The 23,276-nt window shown below is 41.0% G+C and overlaps 1 protein-coding gene across 4 annotated transcripts in view; it reads left to right on the top strand.

Annotated features, from left to right (window-relative positions):
- The window catches only part of USP4 (ubiquitin specific peptidase 4), a 54,291-nt gene that overhangs the window by 13,994 nt on the left and 17,021 nt on the right, over nt 1-23,276 (top strand). For 3 of the 4 annotated variants that reach the window (XR_010373328.1, XM_064453901.1, XM_064453903.1), the window contains exons 7-12: nt 6,689-6,832; nt 7,481-7,598; nt 9,350-9,523; nt 11,356-11,514; nt 19,504-19,728; nt 22,466-22,549. Coding sequence is in view for 3 of the 4 variants with exons in the window: in XM_064453901.1 (XP_064309971.1) it covers nt 6,689-6,832; nt 7,481-7,598; nt 9,350-9,523; nt 11,356-11,514; nt 19,504-19,728; nt 22,466-22,549 (904 nt within the window). In the remaining variant the exon portion in view is untranslated. The remainder of the gene's footprint in view (nt 1-6,688; nt 6,833-7,480; nt 7,599-9,349; nt 9,524-11,355; nt 11,515-19,503; nt 19,729-22,465; nt 22,550-23,276) is intronic. The other variant, XM_064453902.1, reaches the window with a different exon arrangement.

The following is a 23,276-nucleotide window of genomic DNA, read 5'->3' as shown; positions in this document are numbered from 1 at the left end:
ATCCATCCTCTATTGGACATGGAGGGGAACAGTGCCACCAAGGATGAGGAAAAGGCTGAGGTGCTAAATGCCTTCTTTGCATCAGCCTTTAACCGTCAGACCAGTTATCCCCAGGGTATTCAGCCCCCTGGGCTGGAAGGCAGGGACAGGGAGCAGAACAAATCCCCCATAATCCAGGAGGAAGGACTTTATGACCTGCTGCGCCACCAGGACACTCACAAGTCTATGGGGCCAGATGGGATCCACCCGAGGATACTGAGGGAGCTGGCAGAGGAGCTTGCCCAGCCACTGTCCATCATTTATCAGCAGTCCTGGTCAACTGGGGAGGTCCCAGATGACTAGAAACTAGTGAATGTGATGCCCCTCTACAAGAAGGGCCAGAAGGAGGACTCGGGGAACTACAGGGCCTGTCAGCCTGACCTCGGGGAATATTACGGAGTGACGCATCTTGAGTGAGCTTGCTAGGCAAGTGCAGGACAACCAGGGGATCAGGCCCAGCCAGCATGAAAGGCAGATCCTGCCTGACCAACCTGATCTCCTTCTGTAACCAGGAGACCTGCCTAGTGGATGAGGGAAAGGCTGTGGATGTTGTCTATGTGGACTTCAATAAGGTCTCTGACACTGTCTGCCACAGCATTCTCCTGGAGAAGCTGGCTGCTCACGGCTTGGACAGGTGTGCTCTCCACTGGGTGAAAAACTGGCAGGATGACTGACCCCAGAGAGTTGTGGTGAACGGAGCTAAATCCAGTTGGCAGCCAGTCACGAGCAGGGTTCCCCAGGGCTCAGTGTTGGGGCCAGTCTTGTTTAATATCTTCACCGATGATCTGGATGAGGGGATCGAGTGCACGCTCGTAAGTTTGTAGATGACACCAAGCTAGGTGGAAGTGTCGATCTGCTGGAGGACAGGAAGGCCCTACAGAGGGACCTGGACAGGCTGGATTGTTCGGCCGGAGCCAACGCTATTAGATTCAACAAGACTAAGTGCCGGGTCCTGCGCTTGGGTCACAACAACCCCGTGCAATGCTACAGGCTTGGGCAGGAGTGGCTGGAGAGCTGCCTGGAGGAAAAGGATCTGGGGGTGTTGGTTGACGGCTGGCTGAACATGAGCCGGCAGTGTGCCCAGGTGGCCAAGAAGGCCAATGGCATCCTGGCTTGTATCAGGAATAGTGTGGCCAGCAGGAGCAGGGAAGTGATTATGCGCCCCTGTACTTGGCACTGGTGAGGCTGCAGCTCGAGTACTGCGTTCAGGTTTGGGCCCCTCACTACAAGAAAGACATTGAGTTGCTGGAGCGTGTCCAAAGAAGGGCAACGAAGCCAGTGAAGGGTCCGGAGAACAAGTCTTATGAGGAGAGGTTTAGGGAGCTGGGGTTGTTTAGCCTGGAGAAGAGGAGGCTGAGGGGAGACCTTATTGCTTTCTACAGCTCCCTGAAAGGAGGTTGTAGTGAGGTGGGTGTTGGTCTCTTCTCCCAGGTTACTAGCGATAGAATGAGAGGAAACAGCTTTAAGCTGCATCAGGGGATGTTTAGATTGGATATTGGGAAAAAATTTCTTTACTTGAAAGAGTGGTCAGGCATTGGAACAGGCTGCCCAGAGAGATGGTGGAGTCGCCATCCCTGAAGGTATTTAAAAGATGTGTAGACATGGCACTTCAGGGCATGGTTTAGGAGTCATTGTAGTGTTGGGCTGACGGTTGGACTTGAAGATCCTAGAGGTTGTTTCCAACCTTAATGATTCTATGGTCAAGCTGGCTGATGTTTTATGAGAAAAAAATGAATTATCTTAAACTCCACAGTGGTCCTTGTGTGGTATATTCAGAGTATGCCTGGCCACTGCTGCTTGTTAGTTTGCTGCTGCCTAAGGAGCAAAATACTTTCTTGTAGTTTGAAACTTTAGTAGCTTTACTACTAGATAAGGTTTCAGAAGAGGAAATGGATTATACTTATTCTAGGAATTTAAGAATTGGAGGCATACTTTGTTTCTGAAGGGACATAATATTGATGACTCTGTGGAACTTAGTCCTTTGTAATTGTTACTTACAAGACTCCCAAACTAAAATCCTGAGCTAGCAGAGTACCAGCTCAGTCCTAGCATCTCATTTTCTTACCATAAATGAACAGGGCACAATTGTGTCAGATCCATAAAATTAGCACCTTTTTCATCAGGTATTGCATTTGAAAATAGGAGTGGAGTTATATTTAGCATGTGCCTGGTAGCTGTCTGCCTCCCTTTGCAATATGCAACAGAAAAATGTCTTTTGTTTCTTTGGTTGCTGCTAGAATTTTCTTGCTGTTTCCCCTTCCTGCTCTTCTGTTTACTGATGGCCCTGTATACTCGGTGGACTTCCCCCCCCCCCCCCCCCCCCCCCCGAGAGTCTTCTCAGTAAAAATGTTGAGGAGTTGTTGTTTAGTTCACCTGTCTTGTAATACATGGCTTTTCTCAACTACTCTGTCCTGATTTAGACATCTGTTCCACCTGATACAACATTCAGTGATACTACATGCCAGAAACTACTGTACAATTTTAAGACCTTGGTGGTTATTTGTATTGTAGGTCCATAATACCATAATTAAATGCCCTTTCATATTTAAAACTGATTTCCTTCCCACAGTTCCTTGTGTGCTGATGACTTTAGAGGACCCCTTCAGCAACTGGGCTAAATATTTTGTGGGCAGATCTTTATTACATGATTTTCAAGTGCTTGAGTTTGCAGCAGATGCCATGCTTTCAGAGTAGCATTGAGTACATAAGATAAGGAGGCTTTTGCATGTAAGAACTTTCTAAATAAAAAACCCATTATGGCCTCTGCTTTGACAATTAAATATAAGTTCTAGCTTTTCCTGCTTTGACAAAAACTTTTTGTCACAATATTTCAAATTTTTTAAAAATCTATATTAGTACCTTAAAGAAAGAGGACTAATTCTACCTATGCTCTGAAGGTAGCCTCAGCTGAATTGAAATACTTTTCCTATCTCTGTCTTCCAACCACTTGAAAGCTTTTTACAATATTTTTTTCAAGCTGTTCAACTTGGCAGTTTTTCTTCTTATCAACCATGTGGCCTCACAGTTTCTGTACTAGATTAATCTAACTTTGTCCTCTTTATGCTGCTAGTCTCTAGATTTTTCCTCATTTGCCATTTGTGTGGATTTTTAAAATGTTGCGTGGCAAGATGTGGGATGTCTGTCTTTAATTGGCAGATTGGGGACAATGTGCATCAGTATCGTGATGCATGAGGTTTTGTATGTGGGGATGAAGAACATGAGCCCAAAATACGTGCTGGACTCTCTGGAAATGTGATTCCAGTCCTAGCTCGGTCTCCTGAATGTAAGCTCCTGTAGCAGCCTCAAGGCAAGACCAAACAAATAAATAACCTCAGTGGTTCAGAAGGGAAATGCTGAGTGTGCATCAGAAGACTTTTTTTGATAACAGACACCCTGATAAAACTGCAAGTGCAATGATCGTGACCTGTGAGGTTGTCAATAGGTTTGGGAAGTAGACTAATGAGAAGTTTTGTAAGGAGCCAAGTAATTTGTTGAAGAACTAGCAAATAATTTTTGTGCTAGAAGACTTAGAAGTTAAAGTATCATATCAGTGAGAAATCTAAAAGTTGATTTTAACACTTAAAAACTTCTGTGGGGTATGAGAAATGGAAGTTGAAGAAGTAACTCTAAAGGCAGCAGATGGAGATGAGCACAAGACAATGTCCACATGATGAAGCCAGATACTTAAATGAAAGGCAAGTTTCTTCTGACTGTAAGGGTTATTGATCATTGGAACAGTTTATCTGTTGTCTGCTGGATTGGCTGTTGCCTGCCACTGTGAAACCATAATGGTAGATTTCTCTAGAAGAGGTGGTTTAGCTCAGACAGGAGTTACTTCGAGAGACTCGAATTGTGCCTAAGCAGGACTGATTCAGCAGTTGTACTTACACAGTCTCATCCTCAAACCTGTGAAGTTATTTTTTCAAATCCCTGAGCTGTTGCATGGTTAGATAAAGTCTGTGCTATAGTTTACTCCTGTATAAACTTTGTTGATAAAATATAACTGAATGTGTTTATCCCTGCCAAAAACTGCAGTGGTGATCAAAGGGAAGCTGCAGGAGCTTGGCACCTTCCAGTCCAGTGACTGTTGTGCCTGCTAAGAGCAAACTGAGAGTAGTTTCAGTGGTAACCCACTGAGTAGCCCAGAACATTTTGGAAGGTTCTAAGTCATGAACTTCAAAGAAGAAACAGTGTTTATCTCTTACTTCAGAGCAAGGTGTTGGCGCCTCCATTTCCAAGGGAGCAAAGTCACATACTGTGAGAGACGGCAGTGGAGAGGGCAGGTGGCTTTGACTCGTCAAAGTCTGCTTTTTCCACAGAAACCGTTTTTGGGACATTGGGGATAAATGCTTAGCGTCCAGGACTTCTGTTGTCACCTCTGTGTGTAAATGAGGCAGTCTTCTTGAGAGCCTACAGTATTGTGGGGTCATTAATGGCTTCCTGGGCTTAAAGTGGGAAGCCTTCAGAGAAAAGCATTGTTTGTGACTGTCTTGCAAAATGAGGGGGAGCAGCTGTTCTTAATCTTTCTTCAGTTATTACATATAGATTAATATCTTGTAAAATGTAAGAGTGCCTAGAATTTTTATCTTCCCAAGTGCATTTGATTTCTGACGTTTTTTTTTTTTCCACTTGGAAAGCTGTTGGCCTCTATTTTGTTTTAATTCTTAATTGATCATTCCCAATTTTCTAACAGGAATTCACTTAAGATCCTTGATGACTTTGTAGGTAAAGTTTTCCCCACTCTGTGACTTGTCTCTGGTCTTTGCTTTTTGATCCTCTTTTCTTCTTCCATAGTTCTTAGCTTTTTTTTGTGTGCATAGGATGCTATTGAAGTACTTCTTGGAACTTCTCGGTTCCCATCTTGATTCTTGATTACGCACTGCCTTTGTGCTTCTATTGGGAATCTTTAAATCCCTTAAATGGTCGTCCTCCTTTTCTCCCTGTTAGATTTTCTCCGTATGATTTTCTGAGCGTCTTATTCTGTTCTTTCACGAGGGTCAAACATGTCAAGCAGAGGTGCTACATTTCAAGTCTAGCATTTTCTGGATTGCCCTTTTTTGCTTCTAGATAATTCACTTCAAACTTTTTAAAATGTGTTCTTAATGGTTTTACAGGCTACTGTTAGCTTAATTATTTTATTCTTGACCCTTGAAACTCCCACATGTAGAACGTAAGTCTGGTAATTGTTGTTTTAGTCTAGACCCTCTTGTTCTCTCATTGATCTTATCTTTGTGTCCAGGCAGTCTTCAGAAGTTCCACCTCCAGCATGTAATGACCAGAAGGTTGTGTATTGTCCCAGAAATGGTTGTCTTAGTTATTTTGGTATATCTGCTCGTTCTTGCTAGTATATTTTCCAGTATACTTTTTGTTTGCACTGGCTGGTGTTCTTGTAGTGGTTTTTTTAGCATGCTTCAGGTTTAGAGTGTGTTTGGGGTTTGCATTTTCATCTGGAAGCTCCTGTCCTAACTTGTTTTCTTCTTTATTTATTTTACTATTATATTTTCAAACTGGCTGTCCAGCTGTTCTGCCTCGTCTTGGCCATTATGGCTTGTTCTTTGTCTTCTAGTTTTTGCTCCCCAGAGGTTTGCCAAGGCTATTTTCTTGGTAGCATCTGAGCTATCAATATGCATTTTTAGTTTGTATCATTTCAGAATCAGGGCCATGATAAAAGTGATACAAAAACAAGCTAAAGCTTGAGAGCGCTGTCCTCTGCTGGCACTCTGCTGTGCTTTTGGTGTATAAGCCACTGTTGTGTGGCTGTTGGTGTCTTGCACCTTTTTGCATTCAGTTTTGCTTGTTTATTCAGGCAAAGATGGAGAGAACAGACCTTTTCCCAGTTAGCTCTGGCTACAGAGAAATTAACTGGTATCAAAATAGTTTCTTTAAGCTTATTCGTGTAATAAAATCTTGTGGTTTTGCTTTCTTTATGGAGCCAAAGCTCTTTGACAAAACATGGTTGAATTTTAGTGCCTTGTCGGCCTTTTGTAACATTGCGTTCTGCTGTTTTTTCCTGGATCAGGAGAATAGTAGTGTGGAATAGCCTGGGATTCACAACTGGATAGACTTGAGGCTTATGAACTCTTTTCGTACATTTCAATATCTCCAGTCTCAAAATGCTGGGGACTGCCATGCGCACTGCATCTACATAGGAGTGAGCCTTGCCTCTAAGCAATGTAATTGTATAAACTAGTCTCAGTAACAAACTTTGTGCCCACCCTCGTTATTTTCTTACTAATTAACATTCTGTTTGAATGGATGATTTGGGTTTCAAGTAGGGAAGGACTGACTGTCACTTGATATGGGGCAAGTGTTTTGTGGTTTTAAGATTCGGATTTTTTTCTTGCTTGTTTCAAGGTGGTTTACTCAAAGCTTGCTTCCTTGTCATTTATGCCATCCAAATTGCCTACCTATTTCAGTCTGGGACCTAGATTTTGCTTTAAGCAAGAATTGGTACTCCTGCTTCTGATATTTCTGTCTGAGGTTTCTGTTCCAGACAAGTGTTTGGAAGTGTGATTGCACAGATCAAAACAGTAAATTCTGTGTGTGGGAACTAACTGTAATGTGGCAAGTCCTTGGAGTTTTGCGGGAGGTTGGGCTGGGGGTGAAAAAAGTAGTAGCACTGTTTCTACTTCTTTTTCCTTTCTCCCAGATCAAGCACTGCAACTAGCAGAAACTTTACTACCTCTTCAAAATCATCAGCAAGTTCTTATTCCTCAGTGTCTGCCACTTCTGTCATTACTAATGGGGATAGCAGTAACTCCTATGGACTGAACAGCTCCCACCTGGGCAGGGGGTAAGAGCGGGAATGTTCTTTTTGTTTCTTCATCCTTCATGTGAATGAATACTCCTATGCATCCTTGCCTGTATAGAAAAGGAGTGTGGTGGTGCCCTGTGAGGAGTTGTGCAGCTCTTGTGTACCTGTTTGGTTTTGAAACTTTGCTTTTGAAACCACTGTGTTCTGCTGTTCCTTGCTCACTTGCAAAAGTAGCGCATGTTGAGAGCTTACTAACTACTAGGGCATTGCCTGATTTTGAGGGGATTGGGGGTATGAAGGAAGGGATTATACTCTTTTCTTCATCTGCCAGTGTGGTAGAAGCCTTACCAGGTAGAGATCATAATTTTCTTATTAGCTTTTACAATATATCATATAGACTTACATAGACTCTTGTTGCATTGGGATAGTGTGCTGTGTACTTGTAGACAGAGGAAATTGTTATGAGCCATAAATTAATAATAGACTGTATAACGATTAACGTTTCCAAAGTTAGCACATACTTCATATTCCTTGTATTCAGTATTAGCCACTCTGAAGCAGCAGAAACATGTAGGCTGGTTAAACAATTTCATAAACAGTCTTTTGACTTGTATTTGATGTGACTCTTAAACAGTATTGAGAATCAATAAACTCATTGTGGAGTTCACTGTGTTGTCTTCGTTCCAGAGGTTCTGGATTTGTCTGTAACTCTTACAACTGCAGGGAGAGTGCTCCCCTGTCACAACCTGGACTCTGTGGACTTAGTAACCTTGGAAATACCTGCTTCATGAATTCTGCATTACAGGTAAGAAATGGGATAAGCCCTCTTCAGAATTAAATAATCCATAGTCTCTGCAAGACAGCTCTTTTAAAATCTGTGGAAAGAAAAGCATGTTTTAATGTGATTCAGTGAGGAGACTGCACCTGGAATGAAAACAAACAAACCAACCAACCCCAACCAAATCGAAAAAAAACAGTTTGTATTTAGTTTGGCATATGTGTAGCATCTGTTGTGGTTTTAGCTGGTATAGAGTTAATTTTCTTCACTGTAGCTGGTATAGTGCTGTGCTTTGTACTTAGTATGAAATAATGTTGATAACACACAGATGGTTTAGTTGTTGCTGGGTAGTGCTTACACTAGTCAAGGACTTTTCTAGCTTCTTATGCTCTGCCAGGTGCACAAGAAGCCAGGAGGGGAGGGGGCACAGCCAAGAGAGTGGATTCAAACTGGACAAAGGGATGTTCCTTATCATGTAATGTCATGCCCAGTATGTTGACTGTGAGGAGCTGGCCAGGGGAGGCAGGCAGCAATTGCAGCTTGGGGACTGGCATTGTCGGTCAGTGGGTGGTGAGCGGTTGTATTGCTTGTGTTTTTTCCCCCTTTTCCCTCTTTTCCTTTTTTTATTACTTCATCATCGTAGTAATAATAATAATAATCATCATCATCACTACTATTTTATTTTAATTATTAAACTGTTCTTATCTCAACCCACAAGTTTTCTTGCTTTTGCTCTTCTGATTCTCTCCCCTATCCCACAGGGGTGGGGGGAGTGAGCGAGTGGTTGTGTGGTGTTTAGTTGCTGACTGGGGCTGAACCACGACAGTCCTTTTTGGTGCCCAAAGCAGGGCACAAAGGGTTTGGCATAATAACAGTTGCTGGTCACAGCATAGACTCTAGTCTCAATATTAGTTTATCCAACCTGCACCATGCTCTTGTATTTGCTGTGTCTGTTAAAGATTGGTGTTGGTTTTTGTGTTCTGCTGTGCACTGCAGTGATAGTGATGTTTTGCCTGGGAGAGTTGTTTTTAAAACACTAGCCTTGAGATTTATTTGGTATTTGAACTTTATATTGAAGCCGTTACTGTATGTCAGGTACCACCTCATGGATACAATTAGCAGTTATACCTCCTCCTCCTCTGAGAGTTTTTTTAAGGAGGAAATACAGAATGGCACTTTAGCTGCTGTCTTCTATAGCACCTCCTCCCTCACTACAACTTTTCAGTATCTTGAACATCCTTGGGTAGTTAAGATACATCTATTGGTATTTCTTTGGCAGATTGTTTCAATGTTGTCTATGGTTAATAAGCAATGTAAGAATATCATCCAGAGATCTGCCCCAAGGCTCGATAGTTCAGTTTTAAATACACTTCTGAAGGAGAACTAAGGAGCTGTGGACTAGTGAGTCTTATGCCTTAAGCTAGATAAACCAGTGGAAACTGCTCTGGAGGGGAGACATACTTGTGGGCAAGTACATTGTATAGGAGAGAAGTCAGTGTGGCATCTGCAAAGAGAAACCACATGAGCTGCTAGTCTTTTGAATGCTTATTTGGTGGTGTTTCTTGTTTATTTCAAACATGCTCTTGAGCTGCAGTGGTTATAGTATCCCACCCTCCCATTAGATTTGTTTTTTCCCCATAATATGTACTCAAATTCAGTCTCATCAGTTTTTTTAAGAGCTTAATATATGTTCTGATGTGAAAGCTGCGTTTGTTATTTCATTGTCATGCAAGTTTATCGTCCTGTGAGGTAAATTAATTTTCTTAATGCTTTTTCAGTGTCTGAGCAATACCCCTCCTCTGACTGACTATTTCCTGGAAGATAAATATGAAGCTGAAATAAATCAGAGCAATCCACTGGGGATGAGAGGAGAAATTGCAGAAGCCTATGCAGACCTCATTAAACAGATTTGGTCTGGGAGACAGTCTCACGTGGCCCCACGTATGTTTAAAGTAAGTACTCCATGTTCTTGTAGCATAGCTCTTTGACAGAAGAAACAGTGAAAGCCAATGTGCTGTCCACATATTTTGGTGTTATGAAAGCAGTAATGACAGAATTGTTTCAGTGCTGTTTCACATTTTATGTAAGTGCTTTGCAGGGTGCATGGAGGAACTTGCCAGTGAGTAGTGACATACCCTGGAATTGGTTCCTGCTCTTTAATGTTAAATGCCTTACTTAGTAAATGACTTTCCAGTGTGAGAGCTGTTTACAGATGCATCAAAATGATATTTGGTACAAACCTAGGCAAAGTAATATGAATTAGCAGCTCTGAACCTTAGTCAGTGAGAAAAGGTGTGCAAGTTATAAATTTAAAAAATTAAATTTTAAAGTGGAGAGCAAAATGCATCCCTTGTTTATAACATTATTTATTGTTTTAATGTTCCCAGTGCTTCAGTGTAAAGAGCTGCTTTCAGCTGAAATACTGCCATGTAGCAGTTGTCTGTGAACCCCTAGAAAAATTGTAACTATGTCTTTTGTTTTAAATCTAATGCAAAGATGCTCCAGTGCAGAACAAGGTAATTAAGAGTTTACTTTTGTAGTGCAATCTCAGAACTCTGAGGAAGAATAACATCCCAAATGCATGAAATAACAGTGACCTGATATTAATGTAAATGTGCATCATTTTGCTGTTCAGGTTTTGCATGGTATGGTCTTGGAGTTGAGAGTATATGCTTTCGAGACCTGGCCTACAGAAATCTGTCCTCTGTAGGGTCATGGGTAGTTACGAATTAACAAGATGTTTAATTTCTGTTGCTTGGAGTTGCCAGCACATCATTCACCACTATTAAAGCTGTTCTGTAAACTTCTGTTCAGAATATGTGAATCTGGAGTGGACATCAATTAAAATGTCTTAATGTAGACTGTTCTTGTTTAAGACTGGAATAGGAATTAGTCTTTATTTCCTAGTACAGTATTACTTGTGATTTTTCTAACAATTGTTGCTGATTTAGTGACAGTGTTAACTGTCTTTATAATACAAACAGCCCTTCAGTTTAGGCTCCCTTGCAGTTGTCACCCTGAGTGGTTAAAATGTACTAAGCATAATTCTGCAAGTCTGTTGGACTCTTTGTGTTTATGAGAAAACTAGTGATGGTCACTAGGACTTGACCACTCCTTCAGCTAATTGTTGGTTTTCTTGTGCAACCCCTTCCTGTTGTTGTTTTAGAAGCAGGAGCTCTAAATGGCAGTGTTACGAGATAACACTTACGAAATAAGAGGCTGGATTTAGGCGTACTGTTTCTGCATTTCACTAACTCAGGCCGTTATGTTTCTTAGCTTTGTGTCACATTTTTAGAATAGCTAGAGATTACTGTGGTGAGGATTTCAGTCTTACTTTTAAACCAATTTTTTTAGTTCGTAATATCTTCTGCAAGCATTTTCAGTCTTGCAGTCCACCTGCTTCAAGATGCTACCTTATAGCAAGTCTGCCATGTGGGAACTGTAGGTTTCTGAAAGAGAAATTAAACTGCAAATTGTATTGGGCAGATAAGTTTTGTGTACTGGTAATTTGCAGGTTCCTACATTAATATTGATAACTTAAATTTCTAGTGTCACAGCACTAAATGCATTCTTACCTCTCAACACTAGGGGGGAAAAAAATGAAAATACTTGGGGAAAATTATTCTGGTACTCTTGCTGTGTTAGCATCCAGTCCACTGTGGTCTGCTGCTAACATACGGTAGCATGGAGTTGATCTCTGCAAAAGCCAGTGTGAGCGTTTTTATTCCTGTCTTTTACATGTAGGTAATGCTCACCCTTTCTGAATGTTGCCTTTGTGTTTCAGACACAGGTTGGCCGATTTGCTCCCCAGTTTTCAGGATACCAGCAGCAAGATTCCCAGGAGCTCTTGGCTTTTCTTCTAGATGGCTTGCATGAGGATTTGAACAGAGTGAAGAAGAAGCCCTACTTGGAGCTCAAGGATGCCAATGGCAGACCTGATTCGGTACGGTGCCCTTTACTTGAGGATACGGCAGGTGGTGCTTCTGAGGGGGTCTGGGTTTTGTGACACTTCCTGGCCTCCTTGCTCACAGGTTGCACAAACATCCTCCTTACAAAGCAGTGTACCTGGGTAGGGAGAACCCTGTCATGCTTTATGGCCCAGCTCACTGGGCCTTGTGGCACATAGCTGTTGCTCTGCCTTACAGCAGAATGCTTGTTCTTGTACTGGTGTGCAGGAAGATGTGCTTATTGCCAAATACTGATGTGGTTCTGCAGTGGAAAGGAAGGAAGTTGATCTTGTGATATAACAGCTACCTAAAAGTAGGCTGTAGTTACTGCCATAACCTTTCCTCCTGGTTGCTCAGGCCCATCTTCCTCTTGCTAGTAGCTGCTGCTCTGTCTACCATCAGTTTGAGGAGAGTGCTGATTTTGCAGGCCATTGTACTTACATGTGGACTTGGGTGGGACTGGGAGCATTCTCACATGGAGGTGCCAGGGGTGCCACTCAAATAAGGGTCTGAACGCGTGCACTGGGCATGGGGTTGTAAGCAGCCATTTTTGGTGTCCTTCTAGTAGTCAGCAGTGTCAAATGAAATGAGCTTTTAGACCAGACTTCTCATGTGTATTCCCTCATGGCATCTAGACGAATGTAATCCATGCACCAAATTTTAAACCAGGCTGAATAGGGTGCTTGAAAGCACTGGCCAAGACAAGGAGAGAACCAGGGTTTAAGTGACTTGGTACAACCACGGATCTTGATGAATTCTTGGTGTTTGGTGAACTACCTGCATCTCCTTAAGAGGATTGACTTGATTTTCCTCCTTTCTGGTACTATGGAAATTGGTACACTGATTAAAGCAACTTTACTTTTTATTTAATTTAAATTTGAATTTAAACACCCTTGGGGCTCCAGTTATTCACTCTACCTAAATAGAGAAAACTAATTCTCTTAAGCCATTTTGCTGACAGAGGCCAGAAAAGCCTCTTCTGTTCATTTTTCTTCCTGCGTTTTCTCTGTCCTCTGTTTCTCTAGTCAACACTGATACGTAAGCACCTTGCAAACACTTTGTTCCCGTGAAGCTGGCGAACACCATGCTCACATTAAAATGAGACATGTAATAGTGAAACATCTTTCCCTAAATGAACTCATGTTCTCCTGATCAGGCTTTTACTACTTGTCATAGTACAAACAGCTGCCACATGCTGGCAAATGCAGATCCCAGAGTAAATATGTTGGGCAGAAAAATGTTTTAGGAGCCTCTAAAAGATAGATACAATAATTATTTTTGTTTTTCATCTTAACTGGCAATAACCTCATGTCTTTTACCTTTTCTTGCATAATACAGTGTATATGACAACACCACAAGAAGTAGTGTATTTAATCTTTTTTTTTTTCCTCTCCAAGGATTGCTGTTAATTGTGGGGTGCAAAGGATGACCAGCATCCTTTTATGTACTTCCCTTTCCCTGATGTAGGAGATGCACACGTTTCTGCCTTGCATCCATATCGCTGTGGTTTGTTAAAGGATAAATAGACCAGACGTGGGTATCACTAAGTTTGCTTTATTCACAACTCAGAGCTGGGCCATCATCTCAGTGAGTGGCAATCATCCAAAAAAATCATACAGCTTATATACCATTTATGTCCCATTACTTCATCTATTACTTGAAGTCCGACATCTTTGCAAACTTTCATCTGGCATTCTAGTTCTTGAAACTCATCAATTATTAAAGTCTATAATATTCCTGGACTCAGCTGAATTCCTCTTCTCTGGTTCCAATTCCTGTTTCAGTTTCAGGTTCATCTTGTCTCTGGGTCGCTATCTTCACAATCGCTCCTTTCTGCTAATCCCATCCTATACAATATTGAGAAAAACTTCAAGGTGTACTATTATAGGCTCAACTAAATTTAAACAATTCTAAGACATTAGTTTCTTTGTATTTTAATATACACCTGTTTCCAGTTGATCAATTATCTTTTGTTGAAACTGTCTGCACTGATTAGCTTTGACTGGGTTTTAGACCAGCCTCGGGTGGGTCTTTACAGGGGAGAAGGCTGAGAACAATCCTCTAGGCCTTGTGAGCAGCGTTGCTGTTGCATAAATCATATTCATATATATGATCCCAAATCTAATTTAGTTCAGTATTATAAAAATCTCTTACAATCCCCTCCTTTTGTTTTTATTGCATACCTGCAATTAATGATTACTGATGATTAATATGTTCATAGACAGCCTCTCATAATTTTGTCAACAAACCAGTAAAATAGGTAGTACATCATTTTAATAATATGATCCCACACACTAATTCAAAAATAATCACAATAATAATCACAATACACTTCAACCATGCAGACAGATCAGGGAACCAGGAGGTTAACCATGAAAAAGTCTCTGAAAAACCCTAAGATGTATCATCTATTTGTTGCATAGTAGAACTTCCCAAAGTTTAGGAACATCACTCAGTAGTTCTCCAGAATGATCTACATACATACAACGACTAACATTCAATATTGTACAAACCCCTCCTTGTGAAGCTAGAATTACATCTAATACCATACAATTTTGGAGGGTTATTTTTGAGAGCTCAGTTATTTCTGTTTGTAAAGTTGTGAGTCTGTGTGCTGTGTAATTCGCTAATTTTTCAGTTTCTCCAGAAGCATTTAGGATAGCTTTTTCCAGTTCACTTACTCCTAATCCAGGTATAAGTGATCTCACAAAGGAAAAACTTCGAGGGTCGATCAATTAAGAGGTTGTTTGTTCGTTTGGTACGTGTTAAAAAGGTTTGGTGCCAGATTGGAGCTTTTATCGTTTTGGGAAAAAGTTAGTTCTAAATCAGTAGATAACAATCCCAGGGTACATATACCGCCCCATCGTGGTTGTAAGGTTTTATATGACTTTTTTCCACAAAGCCAAAATATTCCCAATTTAGGTCCAGTCCAACTGAGGTCTAATTGAGACTGCATTGTTGTTGTTCCATTACACTTTGTCCAATTTCCTACAAAAGTATGATTTCTGCAAAATTCTCAGTTCTTTTCAACCAAAGGGTAACATATTTGCACACATTGAACATAAGAATAATAATCCAATTTAGGTAGATATATATCCCATATTTGTTCTTCGTATCCCTCAGAAAAAGTTGTATTATCCCAAAATATTTTCCAATCTGAAGTTTTTGGAATTGGAATCCCAATTAATCTAAATCCTGGCTTTACTGATTTTTGGAGGGTTTACACAGATCTGACACTCGGTCAAATTAAGATTTCCTGGAAAGGACTTCATTAAAGATACATGAGTGTTTACTGCCCATGGATTTTTCTTATCAATGTTTTTGATACTTCTAGTCTTCCTTGGCTTTATTAGATCTGCATATTTAGGCATATATTTATAGGTGTTTGATGTCCCAAGACCATAGAATTTTGTACCCCATTGCCAAGGCCTGTATTTCCAAATTTGGTAAGTAACTGTAAAAACTGGATTGGATGGGTATAAATCAAAACAACATCATTCTTTTCCATAATTAAGTCTGCCATGGGCTTTGTTACCAAATCTCCACAAGTGATGATTTAAACGCTGTGTTCCCCTTCCAGTCAGTGATTCCCTGATGTGTATATGGTATGAATAAGGGTTCCGGACTTTCCATTTTGAATATCCTCCAAGGTATCCCCAAACATCATCACGAATAAAACTGACAGTAACACAAAATTTAACAACAGCTGAAAGGTTAGAAGAGTGATTCAATTTGATTTCAATAGCTTTAGAAACTACAACACTCTGATTGGGTCTGATAACCAAACCTTTTGTGAAGTTCGTGACAAGTATGATTACTAGATTTTATCACAGTGGTATTTGTCACTGAGTCTTTGTATTGTCAGATAAATTTTTACCACAAGGTGTCGGTCTGGGACAATTGAAAACAAATAAAGATCCAGTTACTAATATAATTCTTCATTCTGTTGTGGTGTCTTTGCATACATAGGAATGATGAATTCAGGTCTCTTTCTCCTGTACCTTAACAGCATAAAAAGAAGTTAATAGTACTACATAAGGTCCTTCCCATTTAGGCTCACACCTGTTTTTCCTTTTAAAATTCTTAACATAAAGTTTATCTCCTGGTTGTATATTACATACCTGTATCTCAGGAGTTACTCCCTGGTACCAATAAGCATGAATTCTCATGAAAAGAGTTAGGCAAATACAATAAATATTGTTATCTGTTCATCTCCATTCAATAAACTTGTCTTTGCTGGAACATATGTTACTGGAACAGCTAGAATTCTCCCAAACAAAACCTCTGAAGGTGAAACTCCTGTAGGTTGTCTAGGAGTATTTCTGATGTCCCAAAGTACTAAATTTAGTGCTTCTGGCCACTTTAATCCTGTATGTTTACAAACTTTCACTAACTTTTCCTTAATTGTCCTATTCATCCTTTCTACCTGACCTGAGGCTTATGGATGATACAGTGTAGGTAGTTGTATTGGAATTCCTAAAAAATGGTATATCTGCATTAGAATTGCAGCTGTAGAATATGCTCGTCTATCAGAATTATTTCTCTATCAATTATTTTGGGGTACCCCATATCTAGGAATAATTTCTTTTAAAAGAGCTTTAACAACCACTTTTGAGTCATTTTTCCAAGCGGGAAAGGCTTCAACCCACCCAGATAATTGATCAACAGTAACAAGCATATATGCGAGTCCTGTAGTTTTGGGCACCTCTGCATAATCAATTCGAAGTTTTTGAAAAGGATACATTGATGGAGGCCGCTTTCCCAAAGGTGCATATTCTTAAACAACCGGCAGCCCTCACAGATTCGTTTAGCTACTGCATAAATTCCAGGAGCTGCCCATAGTCTCTGAATCTTTAATGCAATACTTTCAGGGCCCCCATATGTCTTTTCATTATGCCAATGCGTAATCAGTAACATACCTTTTAGGGGAGTAATGGTTTTTCTCCTAAAATCCACTGCCTTCCATCAACTGCGCTCTGAGTTTCTTCCCCAACTGTTTTTCTTACTCCAGGAGTTCTTCATACAGCTTTTCTATCTCAGGTAACTCATTGTTTCATTCATCTTTTGGAGTTAAAGCCATAATAAAGATAACTTGTCGAGTGGCAGCCTTTGCTGCCTGGTCAGCAGAGCATTTCCTTTTGATATTTCGTCTTGCTTATTAGTATGACCTTTTATGTATACAATGGCTAATTCAGAAGACAATTGTATCGCTTCCAGTAGGTCTTTTATGTTTTCCGTGCGCAGTGGTTTTACCTGAGGAAGTGAGGAATCCCCATTCCTTCCATGGCATACCTGTAGCATGACAAAGGTTAGCATGCAGTCCGATGGCGTATTGTGCTGCCTCAGAGCACATATTTCTCCTCCTTGGGCGGTCCTGCCAATAACACCCTTTTTTCTGTGGTAACAGCATATCTGGTACACCTCTGTCCATCTTCATAATACGATGATCCATCTGTGAAAAGGTTCAAGTCCAGATTATCTAACGGTTGATCAGTTAAGTTGTCTCGCAGCTTGCTGGTGGCATTTATCACTTGCACACAGACGTGGTGATCTCTTTCACCATCTGTGGGTAGTGGCATTAAGATAGCAGGTTTCAAAGTATTACATCTTTCTAGTTTTAAATTGTCAGCAAGTAAGTATCAGTTCATATTTATGTGCTCTTTGAGGAGAGAGTGCTTTCTCTGCATATTGTTTTAGGAGAATTTCCACTTCATGCGTCACACATACTGTAAGGGGATATCCCAAAACTATGGTTCGAGTCTTTTCTACTAACTCAGCAGCAGCTGCTATACCCCGGATGCAGAATGGGATTCCTTTAATTACTGCATTTAGGGTGCAAGAATAATACGCTACAGGTCTTTCATGAGGACCTAAAGTTTGAGTTAAAATTCCCTTTGCTGTTCCCTTCTTTTCAGTACAGTAAAATTTAAAAGGTTTTGTATAATCTGGAATCCCTAAAGCTGGGGCTTTTAATAGAGCTTCCTTCAGGATTCGAAATGCTTTCTCCCTCTCAGGGCTCCATTATACTGGGTCTGTTTCCTGGTTTTTTGTTGCTTTGTGAGGTGGCTTAGCGACTTCACTAAACCCAGGGATCCACGGTCTGCAGAATCCAACCTGACCTAAAAATCCCCTTAACTGTTTCTTAGTTACAGGTCTGGGTATTTCCTGTACTGTCTTTATTCTTTCAGGGTCTATCTCCCTCTCTCCTCGTTTAAGAATAAACCCAAGATATTTTACTTGTTGCTGATAGAGTTATAACTTGGATGGAGATGCACGATGACCTTTTTTGCCAGCTGTATGCACAGATATTCAGTGACCCACATACATTCATCTTTAGTACGACTTGCCATTAGTAAATCATTGACGTATTGAATCAAGACAGTCCGTCCTACAAATTCCAAATCCTTTAAATCATTTTTCAAAATTTGGGAAAAAATAGTGGGTGAGGTAGTAAATCCTTGGGGCAATCAGGTCCAAGTTAATTGTTTCTGTGAGGGTGGCAGAGCAGTGGAACAAGCTGCCCAGGGAGGTTGTGGAGTCCCCTTCCCTGGAGACATTCAAAACCTGCCTGAATGTGGTCCTGTGCCCCTTGCTCTAGGTGTCCCTGCTCAAGCAGGGGAGTTGGATGAGATGATCTCCAGGGGTCCCTTCCAACCCCTACCATTCTGTCATTCTGTTTCCTTTGCCATGTAAAAGCAAATATCAACTGACTCCTTTCAGCAATAGGTATGCTAAAAAATGCACCAGTTAAATCTGAAACAGTATAATATTGTGCCCATACTGGTATTTGAGTAAGAATTAGATTCAGGTCAGGAACCACAGGATGTGGTGAAATCATTTGCTTGTTTACAGCTTGTAAATCCTGAACGAATCTATATTCTGGTTCCAATTCCTGTTTCAGTTTCAGGTTCGTCTTGTCTCTGGGTCGCTATCTTCACAATCGCTCCTTTCTGCTAATCCCATCCTATACAATATTGAGAAAAACTTCAAGGTGTACTATTATAGGCTCAACTAAATTTAAACAATTCTAAGACATTAGTTTCTTTGTATTTTAATATACACCTGTTTCCAGTTGATCAATTATCTTTTGTTGAAACTGTCTGCACTGATTAGCTTTGACTGGGTTTTAGACCAGCCTCGGGTGGGTCTTTACAGGGGAGAAGGCTGAGAACAATCCTCTAGGCCTTGTGAGCAGCGTTGCTGTTGCATAAATCATATTCATATATATGATCCCAAATCTAATTTAGTTCAGTATTATAAAAATCTCTTACATGGTTGTTGGAGCTAATGACTTTGTTCCCATCTCAGCATCCTGGTTAGTCACAGTAGCGTTGCAGTGTGTGTGTATATATGGCACTTATTTTACTTTAGAGATATATATATAAAATATGCAGTATTTTACTATAAACTGTCTCATGCAAAGAATAGCCTCTGGTTGCATTGAATAGACAAATGCCAGTTACTGGATGCCCTTAGGTAAGGCGTTTATAAGTTGTCCTGTGAAAGTCTTCAACAGATTGTAATTTGTCTCCTTTTATACTTTTTCTGAGGCATGGATCATCATTTTCCATGAACAAAAAACCTCAACCTCTTTTTTGGAGAAGCTGTAACTGCACTTATCTTTCAAAAGCAGGGTGCAGCAAGGTCAATTCCTCATAGAGGAGAGTGGAATGTAGCCTGTAACCCTGTTACTGTTCCCTCGGCTCCATTCATGCTTCTGGCATTGTGTGTACCAGGGAATACCTGACCAAGTCACTTGGCTAAAGTAGATGTATTACGTTTGACTTGATGCAAGGCCTTAGTTTACCTGAGAAGAAATCCCAGTGTGTTAGGCTGGACACACTGGTAGACACCACCACCACCCCCCCCCCCCCGTGAAATTTACCCATCAGTATCAATTTTCTGAGATTTCTTTGATCCCTACGCTTGCCATGCTATGGAAGTGTTGGTGAGAAATAACTTTTAATATTTTTTTCTTTTTATAGGAGGTGGCAAAAGAGGCCTGGGAGAATCATAGGCTGAGGAATGATTCTATCATTGTGGATATTTTTCATGGTCTTTTCAAATCTACCCTTGTTTGTCCCAAATGCTCCAAAGTTTCTGTGACCTTTGATCCCTTCTGTTACTTAACGCTTCCACTGCCCTTGAGGAGAGATCGTCTCATGGAAGTTACCCTGGTGTATGCAGACCCACGGCGTAGACCTGTCCAGGTGAGGCATGTTGAAGACACAGATTTCTTTTAAGTCATCTGAGTCTTTCTCTTAGGTTTTAAAGTTGAGAATTTTCAAGTGATATAAAGGATGCTGATTTCCACCTTTGAGTGAAGTAGGGTGGGTTTTTTAAATGTAAAAGCTGGGAACTGAACACATGAAATCAGGTGGCTTTGTAAAATCTTGGTTTGTGAGACTAGGGTCATTGGTCAGCTGGAAGTGGCTTACCTGTTCCTGTGATAAGATTATCTGTGTGATGTACTGCTCCCTGAAAGCAGTAAAGTGTTTGCATTGTCATGTTTACCTTGTGTTACCTTGGAAAACGCAAAGGTGAAACTTATCTAAATGGGTAAGGCCTCTGAATTTCAAACAGAAATGAAAAACAATTTTTGCAAAACTGAAAAATTATTTGATTGCTTTTAAAGCCTGCTCGATTCTAAGATAGTCTGATTTTTTAACCTCCCCCCTCCCCCTTTATTTTCAGGTGGGCCTGTGGGTGGGCACACACATACCTAAAGTAATCTTGTGCTTGCCGCGCACGTCAAGAGAAGCACAAGGTCTGGGAGGCCCAGGCAGAGTGATTAGATGCCCTGATGCAGTTTTGGAGGCACTGAATGGCAATATTTGCGTGTGCTGTGGATGATAACTGCAGATGATAAAACTTGTGCTTTGCATGTATGCTGTTAGTTTGAGGGGTGTGGTAGGTACAGTGGAGAAGGATTTATGCTGAATTGACAATAAATTTTCATTCTGCTTTTTGTACAACTGTGAAATCAAGGACAGCTACACTTGTCACCAAGACTTTATAAAGGGCAAGAACAGAGAAGGGATTCATTGAGAAAACAAGCATGATTACCAATAGCACAGAGACTGAAAGGATAAATTATTCTACTTTAAGGAATAAAGATTAACAGAACTTCGGCTACCTGGAGCTATTTTAGATGAGTTGGACACTTGCATGTTCTACATCCCACCTTCGGTCTCCATGTGAGCAATTCTTTGCGTTTTGTGACCTCCCAGTTGGGAAGCCAGATGTATACACCACTACTCCCCTCTGGTGTGTGACATAAGGAGGAATTGTGTCTCTGCCATGTGGGTTGTGCTAAGAGAAAGTGCATTGAAAGCCTCTGATGGCCATGGTGGAATATGCAGGCGGATAGTATAACTGAGAAGATAGTGGTGAATATTGATACATAACTCCTTTTAGTCAATGCAAGTATGTTCCACATAATTCTCTCTTGAGTGTGTGCCTATCTATAACTTACAGTGCCTTTGAATCCTTTTTTAAAACATACAGTACTGATTCCTTGATGGAGGAAGGATGCTAGGTTAAACCAAACTGTAAATGTTTGTGTTCTAGTGCACCAGTATTCTTGCATCCATGCACATTCCTGGTTGCAGAAGGTCACTTAGCTGTGTTAAAAGCTCACAAGTCTGTCTTCAGGGAAGTGTTCAGAGCACTGGAAGTGGAACCAATGGATTATCATATGTTTAGCATCTGTGTTAGATCATTCCCACTGACTTACAACGTATTTCTTCTTAGGAATATGAAAGGTTTCTTGACTGTGCCCCTCATACATTAAGCTACAAGAAGTGATGCATTGACCCAGGCCAGCAGCCAAGCACCCCCACAGCCTCTTGCTCACTGACCCCAGCCCTCTTCCCTGCAGGAATGAGGAGAGACTAGAAAGAACAAAAGCAAGAGAACGTGTGGGTTGAGATAAAGATGGTTTAATAGGTGAAGGAAGAGTGTGGAGGTGGGGACAATGACACAAATGATGCAAAGGAAATCACTTGCCACTTCCCATGAGCAGAATATGCCCAGCCAGTGTCTGAGCAGTAACCTTGGAAGCAAAAAAACACCCTGTCTTTCTCTACCACATTTTTTATTGCTGAGCATTACATAATATAGTATGGAGTAGCCCTTTTGGGAGTTCAGAACAGCTGTCCTGGGCTGTGTTCCCTTCCAACTTCTTGCCCACCTCCAGCCTACATGCTGATGGGGCATAGTGGGGACAGAGAGAAAGCCTTGATGCTGCACAAGCCCTGCTCAGCAACTACTAAAACATCAATGTGATATCAACACTGTTTTAGCCACAAATCCAAAACATGGCACCATACGTACAGGGTGATATAAGGAAAGTAACTCCCTCCCAGCCAGCCCCAGTGCCATATAATACATGGTGTGTCCTATTCTGGGTGAGCTCTGGGGATTTGTTTCAGTCTGAGGGCATGTCCAGAACAGAACTCTTAAAAAAGTAAACTACAGCCTGTATCAATGACATTGCCCATCAAATGAAGGTTTAAGTGGTCTGATCTGCTCAGGAGGGTCCATCCTCATATGCAGTCCACACATGCATTTGCCTTCCTCTCTGTCAAGACTTCTGACTTGACCTCCAGAGGCACTGGGGGGAATGGCTCTAGGATGTTTTTAATCACATAAAGAAACACCAATTTTATGTTCTGAGCAAGCTGCTGTGTCTGGTGACTTTTTTTTTTGGTGGGTTTTGCTGCTCCTGAGCCTGATCAAAGTAAAAGGCTAACTGTTTAAGGCTGTCTCATTCCCTAAAAATCCCTGCTTTGTAAGGTAGAGCTGAGATCCAGATGACTTTGAAATGTGTGGCTATGACCTTCAGCAGAACTCCTATAAATTAAAGGTTTTCTTTCTATTTTCTTGCTCTCTGCCTTGCATGCATTTATTTTGCCTGGTGTAAGCATGATGTATCTTTGTTTCTAGTACCGGGTTGTGGTGCCGATGATGGGGGCCATCTTGGATCTGTGTGAATCGCTCTTCAAACTCTCTGGTGTTCGTGCAGAAAACGTAAGGATAAATGCAGCACAGTAATTTTGAGAAATGTTTGTTGTTCTTCAAGCATTTTGGTGGCTTAGCTTTTAGATGGGTGATAAGCTGAACTTAATGGAATTGAGACAAATGCCTAACAAGTTTGAATGCTGTTCTTTGACTGTAAAATAAAAAGATGCATGGAACAATCTGTCTTCATTCTAATACTTCTGTTGCAGTAGAGAGGTTTAAGAGCAGGGGCAGAAAGCTAGCCCCCACCCCCAACATTTCAGATAGTGTAGTTTCTTAGTGCTGAGAGATGTTCAATGTCTTGTTTTGGGTCCACCTCTTCTTGGGCATGCTTTTAATAACAAAGGGATCAGGTGAGCTTTTCCAGAGGGAATGGTTTTGTAGTTGGTGGGGTATTTTCAGGATGCCAGTGTAGCACTTCAATTTATTTCAGTTAATTATAGATGTGAGTGATCCATGCCTGAAGTCCTAGCCTGTTGCCACTTTGATGCTGGGATCTGTGCTGCTGTTTCCACCAGGCTGACCTACAGCTGTTGGAATTGCATCTCCTTAGTACCTCTGTAAAATCAGTCTGTTACTTGCTTTGTTTTCCTGATCCATCTTAACAAATGCAGCTGATTAGCTGCTGGATGCTGTTATAGAAAACTGCTGAAAATTCTGATAAAGAATAGGAGTAAACTGTTACTTGAATATAAAGTTAGTTTGCCTAAATTAATGTAAGCTTTTATTATAATCT

The sequence above is a fragment of the Phalacrocorax carbo genome, chromosome 6 (assembly GCF_963921805.1).
Source record: "Phalacrocorax carbo chromosome 6, bPhaCar2.1, whole genome shotgun sequence".
Lineage (NCBI taxonomy): Eukaryota > Metazoa > Chordata > Aves > Suliformes > Phalacrocoracidae > Phalacrocorax > Phalacrocorax carbo.
This window is presented reverse-complemented; position numbering and strand designations above follow the sequence as displayed.